The 18,574-nt window shown below is 55.6% G+C and overlaps 1 protein-coding gene across 3 annotated transcripts in view; it reads left to right on the top strand.

Annotated features, from left to right (window-relative positions):
• The window catches only part of PTK7 (protein tyrosine kinase 7 (inactive)), a 39,187-nt gene extending 25,916 nt beyond the window's left edge, over positions 1 to 13,271 (top strand). For all 3 annotated transcript variants that reach the window (XM_074864098.1, XM_074864096.1, XM_074864097.1), the window contains 17 exons: positions 6 to 196; positions 915 to 1,062; positions 2,087 to 2,217; positions 2,482 to 2,748; positions 2,975 to 3,108; positions 3,526 to 3,661; positions 3,794 to 3,913; positions 4,083 to 4,232; positions 4,508 to 4,658; positions 5,011 to 5,138; positions 5,426 to 5,629; positions 10,486 to 10,641; positions 10,824 to 11,056; positions 11,624 to 11,704; positions 11,785 to 11,936; positions 12,014 to 12,192; positions 12,414 to 13,271. In XM_074864098.1, the coding sequence (XP_074720199.1) occupies positions 6 to 196; positions 915 to 1,062; positions 2,087 to 2,217; positions 2,482 to 2,748; positions 2,975 to 3,108; positions 3,526 to 3,661; positions 3,794 to 3,913; positions 4,083 to 4,232; positions 4,508 to 4,658; positions 5,011 to 5,138; positions 5,426 to 5,629; positions 10,486 to 10,641; positions 10,824 to 11,056; positions 11,624 to 11,704; positions 11,785 to 11,936; positions 12,014 to 12,192; positions 12,414 to 12,574 (2,722 nt within the window). In that variant the 3' untranslated portion in view covers positions 12,575 to 13,271. The remainder of the gene's footprint in view (positions 1 to 5; positions 197 to 914; positions 1,063 to 2,086; positions 2,218 to 2,481; positions 2,749 to 2,974; positions 3,109 to 3,525; positions 3,662 to 3,793; positions 3,914 to 4,082; positions 4,233 to 4,507; positions 4,659 to 5,010; positions 5,139 to 5,425; positions 5,630 to 10,485; positions 10,642 to 10,823; positions 11,057 to 11,623; positions 11,705 to 11,784; positions 11,937 to 12,013; positions 12,193 to 12,413) is intronic.
• The last annotated feature ends 5,303 nt before the right edge of the window (positions 13,272 to 18,574 follow it).

Raw genomic sequence — 18,574 nt, 5'->3', positions numbered from 1 at the left:
TGCAGTCCCACATGGCAGTGGTTTCGGGATGGTACCCCCCTCCCCGATGGCCGCAGCACCTATTCTGTCAGCAACAAGGAGCGAACGCTGACCCTGCAGAGTGCCAGCCCTGACGACAACGGTCTCTACTACTGCTGTGCCCGCAGTGCCGTTGGCTTCGTCTGCAGCCAGAACAACTTCACGCTGAGTATCATTGGTGAGTTGTGTCCTGGCTGCCCAGGGCTGGGGTCTCAGCTGTTTTACTGCTTTGCTAACAGCCTCCCCTCTGCTGCAGGGAGGGAGCCAGGCTGCAGGAGAAGTGTCAGGCTGGTGTGACTTTCTCCGTGCAAAGCCTCTGTCAGGCCTGTCCCTGGGCACACCTGGCTGGGTTTGAACCCTACCCTGCCTACAGGTGTTAATTTGCCCCTCCATCTTTCTGGAGCAGGTCTATGCTGTCATCTCTGATACTGGGGCACCAGGGTCCTCCCTCCTTCAACAGGGTTTGGACCCTGGAGGCTGTAGGTGCTGCTGGTTTTGCTAATGCCAGTGCCACTGCGGTGCTGCATGGGTGAGACACCCCATTGGCTTTTGGAGGCAAGGCCCAGGGAGGGCAGGAGATGTTGATCTTAAAGAGGTATTTGGAATTGGACAAAGGTATTTGCAGTCCGGTGACAGGTTTGATCTGTTTGCTAGGATCCCAGGGTGCTCAGGGCCTTGCTGGAAGCAGAAGGGGCTTTCCCCAGAGCAGCTACTGCATGCTGTCTTGGGCTCTGGCTGCGTAACTACACCTGTGCTGGCATGTCTGTCTCCTTCAGACCTGCAGTGTGCTCACAGGGTGTGCCCAGCTCTTTTTTAAGCTTCCCCCAGAGCCCTGGCGAAGGAACACCACAGGCCGCTCTGCTCTTTTCACCCTGCTGTGGTCTCTGCCGTTGCAGATGAGAGCTTTCCTCAGGCGGTGATCGTCCCACAGGACCTCATTGTGACCAAGAATGAAGAAGCCATGTTTGACTGCCAGTTTGCAGCCATGCCCCCTCCCACGCAGGAGTGGCTCTTTGAAGACAGCCCCATCGCCAACAGATCCAAGTAACAGGGACCCCGGTGATGTGGGCAGGTCTGGGAGGAGGGGGGACGCTGCGTGCCATAAGCAACAGAGAGAGGCCAAACCCTGGCCATGCCTGAGGGCAAGCGTTCAACATCAGGCTGGCCACTGGGATTGGTTTCTCAGCTTGGCTGGCTTGGGTTTAGCAGGGCGTTGGTACTTGTGTGTGGCCTTTATCTGCATAGGACTCAGCAAGCAGTTTGTCCTCAAATGAGTCTGTGGGGCTGTCAGTCCTAGATGCCCACACATGATGATCCCCAGAGATGGGGATGTCTCCCAGCCCCAGATGTCCACATGTGGCAATTTCCTGGAGCCAGGGACAGCTCAAGCCCCAGACACCCACTTAGGGCAATTCCCAGATTGAGGGATGTGTCCCAGTAGCAGATACCCACAGGTGGTGATCCCCAGACTCAGGGACACCTCCCAGTCCCCAGCATCTGCACAGTGATCACTGAGCCCATGGCTGTCTTGCACTCCACGTACCAGTGTATGGTGATCCCCAGAGCCAGGAATGTTTCTGAGCCCCAGACATCTACACATGAGGCAATTCCCAGAGCTCTGAGCTCCCAGACATCTCCCAGCCCAGGCTGCCCGGTGATGGTGATCCTGAAGCCCAGGATATCTCTCAGCCAGCCTGTGCAAGGGAAGTGGTGCTAACCTGGGTGCCAGATGCCCAGTGGCCTGACAGCTCCCGGGCGCCACCTTGTGCCCCCTACCCCCTTTCCTGGCTGTGCCAGCTTTCAGAGCTGGCCCAGTTTGGGGATGCATTTTTTGGTGGGAGCCAGCTCTTCTCCAGGAAACAGACTTCTGTTAGCTCATTTCTTCCACGAAACCTGTGTCCCACCATCTTCTTGTTTGTGTGCTGCTTCCCCTGCACTGGGAAGCTTTGACTTGGCACAGAATCTGCCTCTTGGTTCCGTGGGCTTATGTAGGACATCACGGGGATGTGGCTCTGGCCTGTGTCCTGCAGAGATGCCCACTGAGTCCTGCCTCTCCCCACGTGCCCAGGACCACCGTGTTCACCAACGGCTCCCTGCTGATCACCCAGGTGAGGGCTCGCAGCACCGGTGTCTATAAGTGTGTTGGCCGTGGGCAGAGGGGGAAAGCTCTCGTGCTGAAGGCGACTCTGCGGCTAGCAGGTGAGGTCCTGGGGCTGGTGGCAGGGTGGGCAGTGGGTTGCAGTGTCACTCTGGAGCTATGTGACAATACGGCAATGGGTCAGTACATGGAGAACTGCTTGGTTTATCTGTGAAATGGCTCATCCTCGCTGCCCAGATGAGGGGAGCAAACACAGCTTGCGTGCTCTCTCCCTTGGCTGGTACCTCCCATGGGAATGATGATGCTGGTGGGTTGGCTACACATTCCTGCCCTGTTTGATCCCTGCTGTCTGTTACTCCTCTCAGAGATCGAAGAAATGGCACCCTTCTCCCCGAAGGTGTTGACAGCAAACCAGGGGCACCGTGTGGCCTGCAATGCCCCACGAGGCATACCCACGCCCCAAGTCTGGTGGGAGAGGAACCAGGAACGACTTCCCACTTCTGGCAGGGTGCACCAAGAGGCAGAGCAGCTTGTTTTCACCAGTATCACCGAGACAGACGCAGGGACCTACACATGCCATGCTGCCAACAAGGCTGGAGAGAAGAAACAGGAGCTGAGCATCACTGTGGCTAGTAGGCAGCTTTCTGAGAAGGGCTGGGAGCAGAGAAAGGGGGTGGATAGGGGGTTGGAGTGAGCTGGGGTGGGATGGTGCATTACCTCACTGGTACAGAGAGGCACATCTCTCATGGCTGGGCTGCAGGGCCCCACGGTTGGCTGCACACTGCCTGTGTGGTCTGCGCTGGTGCTGGCCAGAGGCGTGGTGAGTGGCCCTGCATAACCCCTTGCCTCCATGCCCAGCGGTACCCAAGTGGGTGGAGATGCCCAAGGACAGCCAGCTGGAGGAGAGCAAGCCAGGATACCTGCACTGCCTCAGCAAGGCCTCCCTGAAACCCACCATCACCTGGTACCGCAACGGTGTCTCCATCTCTGAGGTGAGGTAATAGGACAAGCCCCTGCCACTCACAGACACTTCTGCCAGGCACCCGCTCAGCTCCTTCCTCTGCTGCTGCTGTTTCTCGCCTTGCTCCTAGGCCAGCATCCCTGTCACCCCAACTCTGGCCATGTTCCTGGCACCATCTCCATCCTACTGGTGTATGGGTACACAACTGGCTGTCTCCAGCCACTTGGCTGGCAGCCAGCCCTGTGCTTTTGGGGCAGTGACAAGAGAGATATCCCTCAGAGAGATGTCTCTGCAGCTTGTCTCAGTTCTCTGTGTGGGTCTCAGCAGGGCTGTGCCTATCTGAGGCATGGTGTGGGTGTGTGGAGTGTCAGGAGTGCCACAAGCTAGGTCTGAGCCCAGGGCTGGTGACAGTGTCGTTTCTGCCTCCCTCCCTCCCTCCCTCTGGCAGGACTCACGGTTCGAGATCTCTGAGAATGGGACACTGCGTATCAACAATGTGGAGGTCTATGATGGGACCATGTACAAGTGCGTAAGCAGCACACCAGCAGGCAGCATCGAGGGATACGCACGGGTGCATGTGCTAGGTATGCTGACAAGCACTCTGCATCCTCACCTTGTGAGGGACCTCTTCTGCTTGATAGGGTGTAGACATGGTACCCTCAGCTCCAGTGCCTCCAGCGACTGGGGGGGCCTAACAGCACATCTGTCTCTTGCAGAAAAGCTGAAGTTCACCCCACCACCCCAGCCGCTGCAGTGCATGGAGTTTGATAAGGAGGTTACAGTGTCCTGCTCAGCCACCGGCCGGGAAAAACCCAACATCCAGTGGACTAAAACAGGTAAGGGGGTCTCGGATGTGATGTGTCTGTTTCTGACCTGGGGACCCAGGAACTTTGCGTTGGCCTGTCAGCAACATGGGTGAAGCAGCAGTGCTGCGGCTGCCTGGGAAACTGCCACGTGCAAGCGCTTCATGCATGACTGCTGCATCCCTCTTCTTGTGTCCTGCAGATGGGAGCAGCCTGCCATCCCACGTCAGCCACAATGCCGGCATCTTGTCGTTCCACAAGGTGAGCAGGAGTGACTCGGGGAACTACACATGCATCGCCTCCAACAGCCCACAGGGCGAGATCCGTGCCACCGTGCAGCTCGTGGTAGCAGGTGAGGGCTCGACAGCAGGCAGGTGGATTTCCTGCTGTGCTGGCCTTGCAGTGGGTGTGCCTGGGTGGCACCCAGCTGGCATGTCTCTGCAGAGAGAGAAATGTCTGGCCTGACCCCAAGCTTTGCCCCATGGCACTTGAGTGTCTGGTTTGTCAGTGCTTTGCATACAGCCCCAGAGGGCATGTGCCACTGTGCCAGTGCTAGCCCTGCTCCGTTGTGGGAGCTCAGCACCCTTCCCAGGAACTGACAGCCTTTGTGTCGGCCTCTGCCTTCAGTTTACGTCACCTTCAAGCTAGAGCCAGAGCCCATGACGGTGTACCAGGGGCACACAGCCATGTTCCAGTGCCAGGCAGAGGGGGACCCTGTGCCACACATCCAGTGGAAAGGGAAGGACAAGATTTTGGATCCTGGCAAGCACCTGCCCAGGTACACAGCCTCCATTCCAAACTGAAATGTGGCGCAGCATGGCACTCCTCATGCCTGCCCAGCATGCGGGTACCAATGGTGTGATCTTGGGTTCCCAGCTTGGGGGGCACACAGTCAGTTGTCTCCGTGTCCTGTGGCCTGGACTTTCCTGGCCCCAGGGTTACCCCTTCTGCCGCAGCCTGGCAAGCCGCGGTTGAGCTGCAACCATATGTTCTTGAGCATTACACAGCCTGAGGTTTAAGATGATTGCACTGGGGTCATGGGGCTAAGGCATCCTGGGAGATGGGGCTGCAGGTGCCCCAAGCCTGCCTCTGCCCTCTGGTGCTTGCAAAGGGCTCTGTGTGGTTGGCAGGATTCAGATCATGCCCAATGGCTCCCTGGTGATTTACGACGTCACCACCGAGGACTCTGGAAAGTACACCTGTATCGCCGGCAACAGCTGCAACATCAAGCACCGCGAGGCCTTCCTATATGTCGTAGGTAAGGGAGGTGCCCAGTGTCGGGACATGGCCTCCTGGCATCCCCAGCAGCTCTAGGCCGTGCTCCTGACCCCACCAGTGGGTGCTGTGTGTCAGGTCATGCCTGCTAGGGACTGATGGCTGCATTCTATTGGGATGCAGCGTAGTGGCTGTGCCCAGCGTTCTGTGGCAGGCTGAGGAGGTGGCCACAGCAGCGGGGGAGCTTTTCACATTCCTCCAGCACATTTCGGAGTAGGATTTGGAAAATCCCTCTGCACCCTCATGGGTTTGATGCTCTCTGCCCCACAGACAAGCCGGCAGCAGAAGAGGACGGGGGACCTGGCAGCCACACACCCTACAAGATGATCCAGACCATTGGGCTTTCAGTGGGGGCAGCTGTTGCCTACATTATTATCGTGCTGGGGCTGATGTTCTACTGTAAGAAGCGGAGAAAAGCCAAGAGGCTGAAGAAGCACCCAGAGGGCGAGGAGCCTGAAATGGAGTGTCTGAATGGTGAGGCTGGCACCCCTGGGGGTGGGGGCTTCACTGCCGGCCCCTTACCCCTGGGCTGGAGAGGCTGAGGGGCAGGGAGCTCCCAGGGAACAGGGGACTCCTCCTTACCCTTGGAGTCTCTTGCTCTTGGTTTTGGCTATGGCTGGTGACGGAGACCTGCTGCCAGGTGAGAAATAGGCAAGTTAGTGTGAAGCCTGCATCCCAGCTCCACGTTGTGGCCATCTCTGTCTGCTGAGTTATGTACTGCTCCTGCTTTCCAGCACCCATACATGGCATCACATACATCCTTTGCCAAGGGGAGGGGGCTATCCCTATTGCAATGTAATGAAATAGTAGTACTCTGCCAGCCTGTTCAAATCACAGTTCAGCAGCTCCTGGTGCTGGAGGGAAAGACTTTTCACTGAACAGCCCTGAACTCTGCTGTGAACTCACCCTGTTACCTCTGAAACCCATATAAGCTTTGAGCATCTACAGCATCCTCCAAGAAGGACTTTTGGAGCATAACAGGTTATCTATAAACCCTCTCTTTGCTTTTCAAGCTTGTCACTTATCAGCTCTGCGCTGGAACACACAGCTCTTCTGTATGTCTCATCATTCCTGCGAGTGCCTTTTCTGGTTGCACTGTCACCTTTCTGAGATGGGGAGCCCCAGACAGGACTTGGTGCATCCAGCTTTGCAGGGTGACACAGCTGTGCTGTGTCCTGTTCCCAGCTCTGCCACTGACTTCAGTTCCCTGTCCACAGAACTCACTCTGGAGCGAGAGCAGGCAGCTCCAGGCTGAGCCCATGGCTGTGGATGGGACATCAGGATTACTTTTCCCAGGCCTCATGTTGTGTCTCTGGCTACGCCTCCCAGTGCTCAGTGTGCCTCTGCAGCTGGCCACAGCTGGCCTGTACCTTTGCTGCTAATTAAGTTGGTGGCTTTGGCAAACAACTGCCAGCAGCACTGCTTCCATGTTGGCAGCATGTTGTAGTACCCTGGTTCCTACCTTCTGTGTGTCCGTTGGAGGATGTTCCCTCCTGTCCTGTGGCAGCTGAGCTGCTTTTTAACAGTTGTTTCCATGAGACCCTGCAATATCCCTGCAAACAGACTAAACTGGGTCCCCATTGTGCATGAGCTACATGACTCCTTTGGTAAACCCAAAAGATCTCGGGGGCATCATTTTCATTGCCAAAAGCTGTTTCAGCTCTTTCTCCTGGCGTCATGGTTGTCCTTGCATCACTGATACCAGTGAGGACTTGTAAGTGATGGGGTTCAGTTGAGTTTGCTGCCCTTACAATCCCCTGGATCTCCCCCCACACCACTGTAAATGCAGACATGGTGCTTCCTCCTCTTAGTTCTCCAGCACACAGCCATGTTCTGATCACGTGGGGATTGCTGTGAGGTCCTGGCAAAACATCACTGCTGGTTTTGTCTCCTGTTTTTTCTCTTGTTTGGTACTTTGAACAGAGCCAAACCTCCAGAAGTCTGGCTGTGGGGAACCTCCTGGGAGCAGGGATGCAGGAGCATCTCTGCAGCTTTGTGCTCTGCTGCTGTCACCACTGTGAGCTCTTTCTGTGGACAAGTTGCAGGCCACCTGTGCCAGCAGGCTGTGGCCAGCATCATCTTCCTGGGAAAGGATTTGTTTTAATCTTTTTTGAGGTGGTGTCAGATTTTTACTTTGGCCTATATTTATTTTTCTTTTTATTCTGCCAGAGTTTGCCTCTTCTTATCCCCTTCATTTGGAACCAGTTTAACTGTCAGAGATAAATCCTCACTGCTACAAGCAGATGCAGCTGCCCAGATGTCCACACTCCTTTTTGGTACTTCCATAGACTCTCTGGAGGAGTGCTTTGTGTTTGCTGTCAGTTCCAGTGGAGTCACCCCCTTCACTATGGTCTTCAAAGATTTGGCTCTTTTCCTCCTTTTGATGTGGTCCCTCATTAGCTTGGTGACCTGAAGTATCTCAGCACCTACCTGATGACAAGTACTTCCTGGCTGGCCACCAGCGGCTTTTCCAGTGCCCTCAGGATCCAGACAGATTTGACCTTCCTATGGATTTGCAGTGGATCCTTCCTATGAATTTCCTGTGGATCAATGCACTCCTCACAAGTCACTCACCTTCCAAGGTCACGTCCTTCATGTGCCACATCCTCACTTAACAAGGGTGCTTGCTCTCAGTGTCCCTGACTGTGCTGCTTTTTTTGGGTGAACACAGACATAGCGTCTGGGGAGGTTAATGACTGTGGGGACTGAGGGGAGTATTTGATTTCTGTGTTGGTCTGTGCTAATTTCTCCACAGCAGCATGGCTGTGTCTCTTTCTCCAGGAGATGCTCAGGTGTTGCAGGCAAGTGGGCAAAGCAGGCAGCTCCTCTACACTTCTTGGTTCCCCTCTGGATTGCTGGATACATAAATTAAACTTCCTGTTAATTTTTATGATCCTTTTGTTATCAACTGTCTTGTCAAAGCTCTCTGAAACATGGGGATGTCCGTTCTCAAAAACGTCTGTCGTTGCCCACTGGTGCTGTCTCTCAGTGGTAGTGTACTAACTCTGCAGCCTTTGGTATTTTCTTGGCACAGTTGCAGCAGTCGTCTTGTATTATCCTCTTGGCTTCAAGCTTGTAGTCTTGAGACACTATCAGTCATGAGTGCAGACAGCACAGGGTCGGACAATCTTGCTAATAGCATAAAGACAGGGAGAGTGTAAGTAGCATTGAGCTGTGATTTATAGGGTAGATGATGGTTTTTTGCTATGGTCTTCTGAAAATGTTAATCTAGCACGTGAGAGAGAACAGTTGTCAGTAGCCACAGTTCTTTAGTCAACATATCTCAGTCTTCACAGCTCCAAGCCTACCTGTGACAAAGCCACAGTCCCGGTCGTCGTGGCCAGACCTGCTCAGGGTGTGCTCATGGGGCTGGTACCTCTCTTGTATGAACACAGGCTGCTGTACAATACCCCTTGATGGAAATTATGGGCAGTGGGATTCCTCTTGGAGCTACCTCATCTTGGGTCAAGTCTTGATTTTGTGATTAAATCTGTTGCATGGCCAGATGTTTCCGTAAGGCTTGCTCCTGGACTAGCTGAAATGGAGCGTGCACAGTAATGCAGGATGATTCTGCATGTGTGTCAGCCACCTTAGCTCGGTGCTGTGCCCCACTTTACATTCAGACTCCTGCCTTCAGCTTATGGAAAGTACCGCTTCCTAGTGCCAAGTCTGATCCAAGCAGTAAATGCATTCAAAATCAACGTTTGCTTTCTATACAACTACCTATACAGTCTTTCCTCTACAAGCTGCCTGTAAAATGCAGGGTTCTCTATTTTCTTAAGGCAATAGTGTTTTCTTGCTTCGGTTGGAGCTCAGAGGGTAAATGAGCACCATGCAGCCGCTCACTCTCCCCTTCTTCCCCCCAGCGCTGGGAAGGAGAAAATAAAGCAGAAGGCTGGGGAATTGAGTTAAGGGCAGAGAGGTATGACTCACCCGTTACAGTCATGGGCAAAAGACAGACTCGTTAGGGGAAGAAAAAAAGACCATCAATTTAATTCAGACACTAACAACAATAACACTTAACAGACGGAGTAGGACAGTGAGAATCATTACCACATCTTTAAAACACCTTCCCCCTACCCTTCCCTTCCTGGGCTCAGCTCTGTTCCCCATTTCTTTACCTCTTCTCCCCCAGCAGCACAGGGGTCAGGGAGTGGGGGGTGCAGTCAGTCCTGCCACTTCTTTCTCCTCGGGGTGGGGGGGAGAACTCCTTGCATTCTTCCCCTGCTCCAGCATGGTGTCCGTCTCATGGATGCAGCCACCTGCTCCAGCATGGGGTCCTCCAGCGGCTGCAGGTTGGCATCTGCTCCACCAGTGACCTCCATGGGTGGCAGGGGGGCAGCCCTGCCATCTCACCACAGGTGGCAAGGGGGTCTCTGCGCCAGCACACCTACCCCTGCTTTCCTCCTCTTTCCTTCCACTGACCTCTGTGTTCGCCTAGGTGTCATCCTCGCAGCTCCCACTCCTCCTCCCAGGTTCCCCTGCTTAAATATGTTATTGCAGAGATGCAGCCACCATCGCTAATTGGCTCAGCCTTGGCCAGAGGCGGGTCTGACTTGGAACCGGGGGAGCTTTGAGAAGCTTCTCACAGGGGGCCACTGCTGTCACCCCTTCCCCTGCTGCCAAGAACCCCCACCACACACACAAACCCAGCACACTTCCATTTGTGCCAGGGAAATCTCTAGTGGAGTTCCTGAGCAGAAAGCTTGGTGGGGTTGATTGCAAGGACAGTGCTTCCTAGCACTGCTTTAACTCAGGCAGTAAAGGAAACTCCAGGCTATAAAGGAAACTCCAGGCTGATGTGGTCTGACAGGTTCAAGATTACCAGGGACATGAGCATTGCTGGCTTGCTGGGAATTGAGCAGGAGCAGGAGGGTCAGGCTGCAGCAGCTGGTGCCAGATAGACTTGAGAGTCTCTTGGGCATCTCTGGTTAGAGTGAGCAGCGTCCTCTCTGCTCTCTCTCTGCCTCACACATCCAACCTCCTGGTGCTGTTCTGCAGAGTTTTGTCAATGACAGTTTGGATGTAGCTGCCCCTTTGGGATGACTGAGTGGCATGGGATGGATGAGGTCAGATGGGGCTGGTTGGCTCTGAGACCAAAACCATTGCTCAGCATCTGATTTCAAGGGTGGCTGCAGGGCTGCCAGAGATGGGGTCAGACGTGAGCCCAGAGGGAACAGCTGTGTGGTAGCCACTCTGTTGCCTGGGGCTAGGTATCAAGCTCGGGTGCTTGGAGCCAGCTGGGGGTACTTGGAGTGTCAGCACCGAGAAGGGTGACATTCTCTGCACAGCCTGGCAGGATGCTGAAGCCATTTGTGCTTCCCTTGCAGGTGGTGCTTTGCTGCAGAATGGACAGATGACAGCAGAGATCCAGGAAGAAGTGGCCTTGACCAACCTGGGCAGCAGCTCTGGGGCCAGCAAGCGGCACAGTGCTGCTGACAAGATGCACTTTCCACGTTCCAACCTGCAGACAATCACAACCCTGGGTATGCTGGGCCACTGTGGCCTGACCCCACTCCAGCAGGAAACCTGTGGCTGAAACCCCAGCGTGTCCTAGCCAGAAATCTCAATGTGCTGGGGTACAGACCTCCCTGCAGCCACTGGGCTGCCCAATACATATGCTGTCCTAACGTATGCCGTCTTCCCATGTGTTGCTTTACACTTCCAGGCAGGGGGGAGTTCGGTGAAGTGTTCCTGGCCAAGGCAAAAGGTGCGGAGGATGGCGAGGGTGAAGCACTGGTCCTGGTGAAGAGCCTGCAGACAAGGGATGAACAGCTGCAGCTGGACTTCCGGCGAGAGGCAGAGATGTTTGGCAAGCTGAACCACTCCAATGTGGTGCGGCTGCTGGGGCTGTGCCGTGAGGCAGAGCCACACTACATGGTCTTGGAGTATGTGGACTTGGTAAGGGCCCTGCCAGCAGTGCCTGCAGTGAGGAGGAAGAGGGGTGGGCATGGGGCCTGCATGTGTGACACAGTCCAGGCTGGCAGCACAGGGCAAGCAAAGCACAGGGAGACCAGGCTGAGCTTACCACTGTTCCCAGTGTGTGGAAGAGTCTCAAGGAGGATGGGGGTCTCCTGCAAGACTTGGAGGTGACTTTGTCCTCTTCCACATCCTCCTGATTCCTGGTTTATGTCCAGGACTCAGCTGAATAAGTTAAACTGCGGGACTCCACGCTCCAGAATGGCTGCGAATGCTAAGGGCTACTATGGAGAACCTAGAGTTTGTGAGAGAGAAATCAACTTGGGGCATAAAAAAATCTCCTGGAAACATCAGGCCCGCTTGCCCTGATCTTAGCCAGTTGAGGCCCAGAAGTGAGATACTGGCTTGCCCTACAGGGCAGGGACCAGGAGGGCAGGCCAGGACTGTGGCCCAGGAGATGAGGATCTGCCACATCTGGGCACTGCAGGGACCAATGTGACTGGCAGCATGGAGAGGTGCTGCCTCTGAGAGTTGCTGTCTGTCTCCCAGGGGGATCTGAAGCAGTTCCTGAGGATCTCAAAGAGCAAAGATGAGTCTCTGAAGCCGCAGCCCCTCACTACCAAACATAAGGTGATAGTGCAGTTTTGGAAGTGCTGTGGGGCTGGGAATCCTGAGGAGGGTGGCCAGTGCTGACATCTCTCTGGGGTCAGGTGTCTCTCTGCACACAGGTGGCCCTGGGCATGGAGCATCTCTCCAACAGCAGGTTTGTGCACCGGGACTTGGCAGCCAGGAACTGCCTGGTCAGTGCCCAGCGGCAGGTCAAGGTCTCATCCCTGAGCCTCAGCAAGGACGTGTACAACAGGTCAATTGGGAGCCTGGCAGGGAAATGGGAGGGGAGGGGATGGTGCCAGTCTTATAGCCTGCCTGTCCTTCCTGCAGCGAGTACTACCACTTCCGCCAGGCTTGGATCCCACTGCGCTGGATGCCTCCTGAAGCTGTGCTGGAGGACGAGTTCTCCACTAAGTCAGACGTGTGGTCCTTTGGGGTGCTCATGTGGGAGGTCTTCACGCATGGAGAGATGCCCTACACCTCGCTGGCAGATGATGAGGTCCTAGCAGGTATGCGGAGTACCTTGTGCTGTCCCTGGCATTGTAGCCTACTTCCTTTTCTTCTGGTAGAGGGGGCCAGGCAGGCTGTGTGACATGCCCGCTCTTGACACGGTGCTGTTCTGGCTGGGGAGGCTCTTCCAGCCCATGTGGAGAGGTACTGCTCTCCTTGCACTCTGCAGAGAGGATCACACCTCTTCCCAGTGGCCCTTTGGACTTTGCTTTCATGCCAGGTCTGCAGTCAGGAAAAACGAAGCTCCCACACCCCGAGGGCTGCCCTTCCCGCCTCGCCAAGCTGATGCAGCGCTGTTGGGCCCCCAGCCCTAAGGATCGACCCTCCTTCAGCGAGCTCGCCACCACCCTCGGGGACAGCCCAGCTGACAGCAAAGCCTGAGCATCCTGGCCGTTGCTGGGGAAGGACGTGGCGGGGTGGACAGGGGTCTGTAGGTGCCTGGGGAGCCCCTGGCACTCCTGCGGCCCCTTGCTGAGCCCGACCCCAGTGCGCCCATGAGCAGCTCAGCACCAGCAGCTGCTGGACTCAAAGCACAAGCCAGTGTACCCCAGCCCCGCCACCCCTCTCCTCCGTGGGTCCCAAAAGACAGCCCTTGCTTCCTCTTGCTCTCCGCCTGCCCAGCCCAACGCTCTTGGGCTGCCAGCGTGAACGGAGCGCAGCTCCCCCTCACCCGGCGAGAGCTGGGCTCCAGCATCAGGCTCTCCATCCCCACTCGCCATGTGCATATCTGCTGGCCTGGCCTGGCCCCTCTCTCTGTCCATCTGTGCTAGGCATGCCTGCCTCCCCCGTACCCCACGGGTACAGGCCAGCCAGCAGGAACACAAAAGTGCCTGGCATATGAAGGAGCTCACTACCTTTCCCAGCTACCCTGTGCCTTTTTTTGTACAACGACTCTGGGCAGCGCCCCCTCTTCCTCTTCCAGAGCGCTGACTCCTCCCTACAATAGTATTTCTGTTACTGGAATGCAGCCTAGAGTGGGTTAGTTTGTTTGCTTGAGCGGAGGGTACCGCAGCCAAGAAGGGTTGGGTTTTGTTGGGTTTTTATGTGCTGCTCTCAATAAAGAAGGCTTTTTTTTTTTTTTTTTTTTTTTTTTTTTTTTTTTGTGGGAGGGCGGGGGGTGTCTTTGTAAGGCACTGCTGTCAGATGGCTGTTTGACTGTTTTCTTCACATGGTTCATGGGAAGGGTTGGGGGCTGGTTCCTCAGGCATCTGTCTCCTGTGTTTAACTCTTTTGCCCCCTTCTTGGCTGCATCTGAGATGCTGTTCCCAACCTGTTGTGCCCTGAGGGTTCACTTTGCCTCAGTGCTTACCGTCTCTCTGGGCAGTCAGGGGTTGCTCTCCAAGAGGGACATGTGTCTCGAGAAAATATCCCCCTCAGACTCCCTGCAAGCAACTGTTTATGGACACGTTGACAGGCTTACCCCCGCTCCGGTTCAGGTAGCCAAGCTTTCCTAGCAACTTTTCTCCTTTGTATTTGGGTTTGTGCACCCACCCCTGTGGCCTGAGGCAGCTTTGCAACCAGCATTGCATTGTGTTTTTTCGCACAGGAGATTTCAGCTCTTGCTTCTTACAGGACTGAGGAGATAGTAGGGCCAGGCCTGGATGGGGCTACCGGGGGGGACTTCTGCTGTCACATGTGGACTGTAGCCCTCTCCCCTGTGCTGGTGACCCTGAGCAATGGCAGGGTCCTGACAGTCTCTTCTTGGGGAAGGAGGAGCGGGCAGGTGGTATAGAAGAAGCCCCAGTCCCCACAGCATGAACATGGGTCAAGCCAGCACAGGGTAGGCCTTTTCCCTTGGAGCCAGAGCAGGATGCTGGCTTTGGCCAAGCTGCAGACCAGCAGTTTTTCTTGCTGTACAAGTCTGGGTTAGGGCGTTATAGAGAAAGATCTGACCTTTTCCAGGAGGCCTACTGAGGCTGGACTTGTGATGAGCATAAGGGAAATTCATATTGGATATTAGGAAAAACGCTTCTCCCCAAGGGCAATAAAGGTCTGAGACGGTCCCAGAGAAGCTGTGGGATCTCCATCGTCAAGAGATACTCAACCCTGGACCAGGTAAGCCCTGAACAACCCAATCTAGTGGGTTCTGCTTTAAGCAGGGATGGACCGAAAATGTCCAGGATCCTTTTTCCCACTTCTGCTACCCAGAGGGCCTATGGAGATGCTGGAGGGTGAAGATGGCTCATTTCTGGGAATGTGCTAACTGGCTCTGAGCTCAGATTTGGTCCAGGGCTTGGGAAGGGGGTCAGCTGGGCCCATCTGGGTGCAAGCAAGTTTGCTGGCTATGGAGCAGTGTTACCAGAAGTGTGTGTCCCTTTCCTCACACTTGGGTCTGGCAGCTGGGAGCTGTGGAGTCTCCCCAAGCCAAGGTCTCTTGGCAGGCTAAGATGTGGCTGTGGCTGGCTGTTGGGCCCCTCTCTCCTCCTAGACCTGGTGTTACTTCACATAGTGGGCTTGGCAGCAGGTTATCGCCACCCTGAACCCTTGCTGCCTCCATGACCCTTCTGCAGATGGCCTGACCATCACAGCCTGGGGCTTGTGACTTTGTGCACACTGGGAGGAGGTGTTACTGGGCAGATGTCTCAGGATGTGCATTCTCTCCCCCTTGCAGCTCAATGTCCCTCTTGTTGCTCCCCCCAGTCCTTCCCAGTGTGCACACAACCCTTTTGAATTGTGCAAGTTCCATAGCACTGCTGTATGCATGCTCTCCAACTTGCAAGCGACCTCTCACGTGAATCTGCTGTTGTTTGATATCCTTTTGTTCCATCTCTCCCATCCATCCCGTTCCTGTGGACTTTGCTGCCTGCTGCCCTGCATCTCAGGCAGGACAGCTGCACGCTGTGGGCTGATTCCTGCAGCCAAGTTGCTAATGAATGTGTCTTGTCTTGCCTGCATGTCCCTGTGGTATTTACCTCTAGAGCACATCTTGCCCCAGAAATACTTCCAGATGGTTCTGCAACTGCTTCCTTGGGCACTTGTGGATAGATCATATCGCAGACTGTCACTTGATCCTTCTAGCTGGACTAGCATTCCTATGCTGCAGCATCTCATCCCTCAGCAGGGGTTACCTGCTCCATCCAGGTCATTGGTGCTCTTCTTCAGTGGTTGTCTGGGAGGCGAGGGGCAGGTCGGGGCAGTTGTACAGTATCAGCCAACAGACAGGCCAGCAAGTGACCTTGAGTCTCTACCCCAGGCAAAGGCCACCTGCTTATTGGACACAATGAATGATTCCTTGTCCTCCCGCCTTGCTGCCCCATGCTGGACATGACAGGCAGAGTAGCAGGGCTATTGCTGTGCTTGTTCGAAATGCTTCTGGGTGGGCTGGAGGGGGAGCCAGGCACCATCACTTGTGGTGGCCTAGCCAAGCAGCATCTCTGATCATCTTCAGAACCCAGGGCTTCTGAAGTGACATCCTTGCTCTGCCAGCTTCATGCATGCAGGTATCTCTCTCTGCATACTGCAAGGGAACGACATGGCTGCAGTGGGCTGGTTCTGTGACCAGTGTCGGGATGGGGTGTTTGGCTTTATCCCAATGCATCCTGGGGACTCGAGTGCCTGTTTACCATGGAGTCAAGATCTGGGGACTACAGGGAAGCAAGCAAATGGAAAGGCACCAAAGCTAGGACAAACTCCAGACCCAAAGGGTGCAGAAAGGCGAGGGTTGGGGATTGTGTATTTTTGGGAGTGATGTCATGAAAAAGTTCTGTATCCTTGGGGATGGGACAGATGTCGGCCAAACTAATTGGAAACAGCAAGCTGAGCAAATACAGTCCTAGCTAAATGCAGTGGAGGAGAGAAGGAAATCGGAGCCCCTGCAGGAGAATGAGAGGACTTGGGCAGTTAACAGAGGTGGGATCCAGTTGCCTCAGCTCAAATTGAAGGAACATCTTAAAAAAAACCCCAAAAAACTCAGGAAAGGAAGACAACCTGTGCTATCCAGGGCCACAAAGAACGGCTCTATCAGAGCTGGCACCAGAGCCCATGCTACACTGGAGCCAGCACAGGCAGCAGCTTGTCTGAAGGGATCCTTGGGGGTAATCAGATAAGAGGCTTTTTTTATGGCATAGTGCCAAGTGCTGTGCCCACGGCTATGTAAGAAGAGGGTTAGAAATGTGAATTGTATGTCTGGGGTGTTGTAAATTCAAATAGCCGTGAAGATGAGATGGGGCTGTCAAGTGACCAGAAACCTGGTATAAGCTGTTTTCAACTGCCACTGGGTGCTGGTTTGGTTCTGGAGGTCCATTGTTGCTGGCAACTTGTGTCCTGTGGGTGATGGTGGCCTGGGGACAGGGCTTGGCTCTACAGTGTGCATCTGACTGGCTTGATGAAAGATTAGCATCCCAGGAAGCTCAGAGGCAGGCTGATGCTCTGGTCTCATTCAGAGCACAAGTGGGACAAGCGTCTCAGAAAGCATCCCTGAGATGAGGCTGGAGAGGGAGAGGATGGCAGCAGAAGGGATCAGACAGCCCAAAGCTCTCACCTCTTGCCTGTTCAGACTCTCCTGCAGCCTGGGGAGCAAAAGGCCTCCACATGGCCCTGCAATCAAAAGGTGCAGAGGGAGGAGTAAGGAGGGAGCGTGTAGCAGCCCTACAGGCAAGAGGAACCCCAATCCTGGTACCTGCAGTGGTTGCACACTCGTGCAGAGCAGGCGGAGGGGCCTGGCTCTGGCTGTCAGATCTACGTGCTGGTTGCTGTCAACCTAACTGGTGCCTCCAGCCATGCAGAGGGTCTTGCTGACCCTTCCTCAGCCTGGTGTGACACAGCAAGGCCTCAGTCTCACCTGTGCTAGGTGTAGTTTATGCTCAGCTTGAAGGGAGGGTGGCCAGGGCATGTGATGGGAGGCATGTGAGTCCCAGCAGCCCTGCTGGGAGCTATAAATGGCATGTGTGCTCACTGGAGGAGCATGGCTGGCGGGGAGGAGGGGGAGGCGGTGGCGGTGAGGGGGGTGTTTGGTATTGCAGTTACTCCCTTGCTCTGTATGAAGTTGGCCCTAGAGAGTGGGAGACAGCTCTGAAGACTGGTGGCAAGCATGCACATCCTCTGAGTGATGAGGCAGATATGGAAAGGGCTTGTGCAAGCTGCAGAACCCTCCATGGGGGGCCCAGGAGGCACAATGGGTCTGTGGCAGGGCTGGTGCTAGCAGAGGTGAGGTCTTGCCCTGGGTTGCAGTTCCTGTTTGTAGGACAGTGTGGAGAGCCCTTTTCTCAGCCAAAGATGTGGCTCTGCCTGTCCTCACAGCTTCAAGCTCTGAGGCTGCATGGTCCCTCCTGTACCCTCGCTGACACACATGCAGCCTGCCTTGCACCCAGTTGTCCTGCCTGCATGGGCTGTCTCTGCTGTGGAGGTCCTGGTTTGCACCTGAGCAGAGATGGCCTATACCACCCACTAGGAACCCTCTGAGCTGCAGCGTGGGAGTGGATGTGGGCCCCTGTCTGTGTACTGGGGCCAGCCCAGCCATCTCCCCCGGGGACAGGTGTACAGGTGGTCTGTCCTACTTGTGGATGGTTGTAGTACAGGACCCTATTCTCTCCTCCTGGGGCCTTGCCTATCCTGTTAAACGGAGACCCTTTTTCTTCTGACCAGTGGTCACCTTGTGCTTGGGCGATGTGTGTTTTGGTCACATCTGCCCAGTCCTGTGCCCTGCACACCCCTGAGCACCCACATGGCCCCCAGGCCCTCTCGGTGCCTCTGCAGCCCCTCCTCCAAACCCCAGGCAGACAGACACTGCAGCCACCGGGGACAAGAGGGCAGCACATTGTCTCCCACAGGGTGTAGGAACAGCGAACAGTAGGAGTGGAGAGTTTCCCGGAGCAACGCCTGGTGTTACCACCACAAGGCAGGCAGGGTGGTGGTGGGCTGGAGCTCCTCCCGGCTGCACACTAAGGATGGCGAAGCAGGGGCTGAGGGCAAGGCAGGGGGTTTCAGCCACGTGCTGTGTCCTCTGTGAAGGCACAAGTGCCTGGAGCCGGCGGCAGGAAGGGGGGAGCCAGGGCTCCAGGAGCAGGTGTCTCAGCCCAGTCTCCTCTGCGGGCCGGGCCGCCCTCGCCCCCCACCCCCGCGGCGTAACGCTCTAGGTGCTCGTCGCTGCCCGCCTTAGTCCGGTCCTGTCCCGCCCCGTCGGCGCGTCGCCGCGTGCTGCCCCTTTAAGAGCCTCCCTGCGTGTTTCAAGCCGTGAGTGACGCAAGCGCAGCCGGAACGTATGCAAATCAAACGCCAGCCGCCGGCCAATGGGTGCCGGCGCTTGGCGGCCGCCAGCCAATGCGGTGGCGCCTCCCGGCGGGGCGCCGGCTCGCCCCATATAAGGAGCGCCTTCTCCATAAAAGGCAACATTGTATCGCTTTATATGGGGGCGGCGCGGCGCGGCGGGGGCGGTGGCGGAGC

Source organism: Strix uralensis, chromosome 3 (genome assembly GCF_047716275.1).
Source record: "Strix uralensis isolate ZFMK-TIS-50842 chromosome 3, bStrUra1, whole genome shotgun sequence".
Lineage (NCBI taxonomy): Eukaryota > Metazoa > Chordata > Aves > Strigiformes > Strigidae > Strix > Strix uralensis.
The sequence above is the reverse complement of the archived record's forward strand: the minus strand, read 5'-3'. Positions and strand labels throughout refer to the sequence as shown.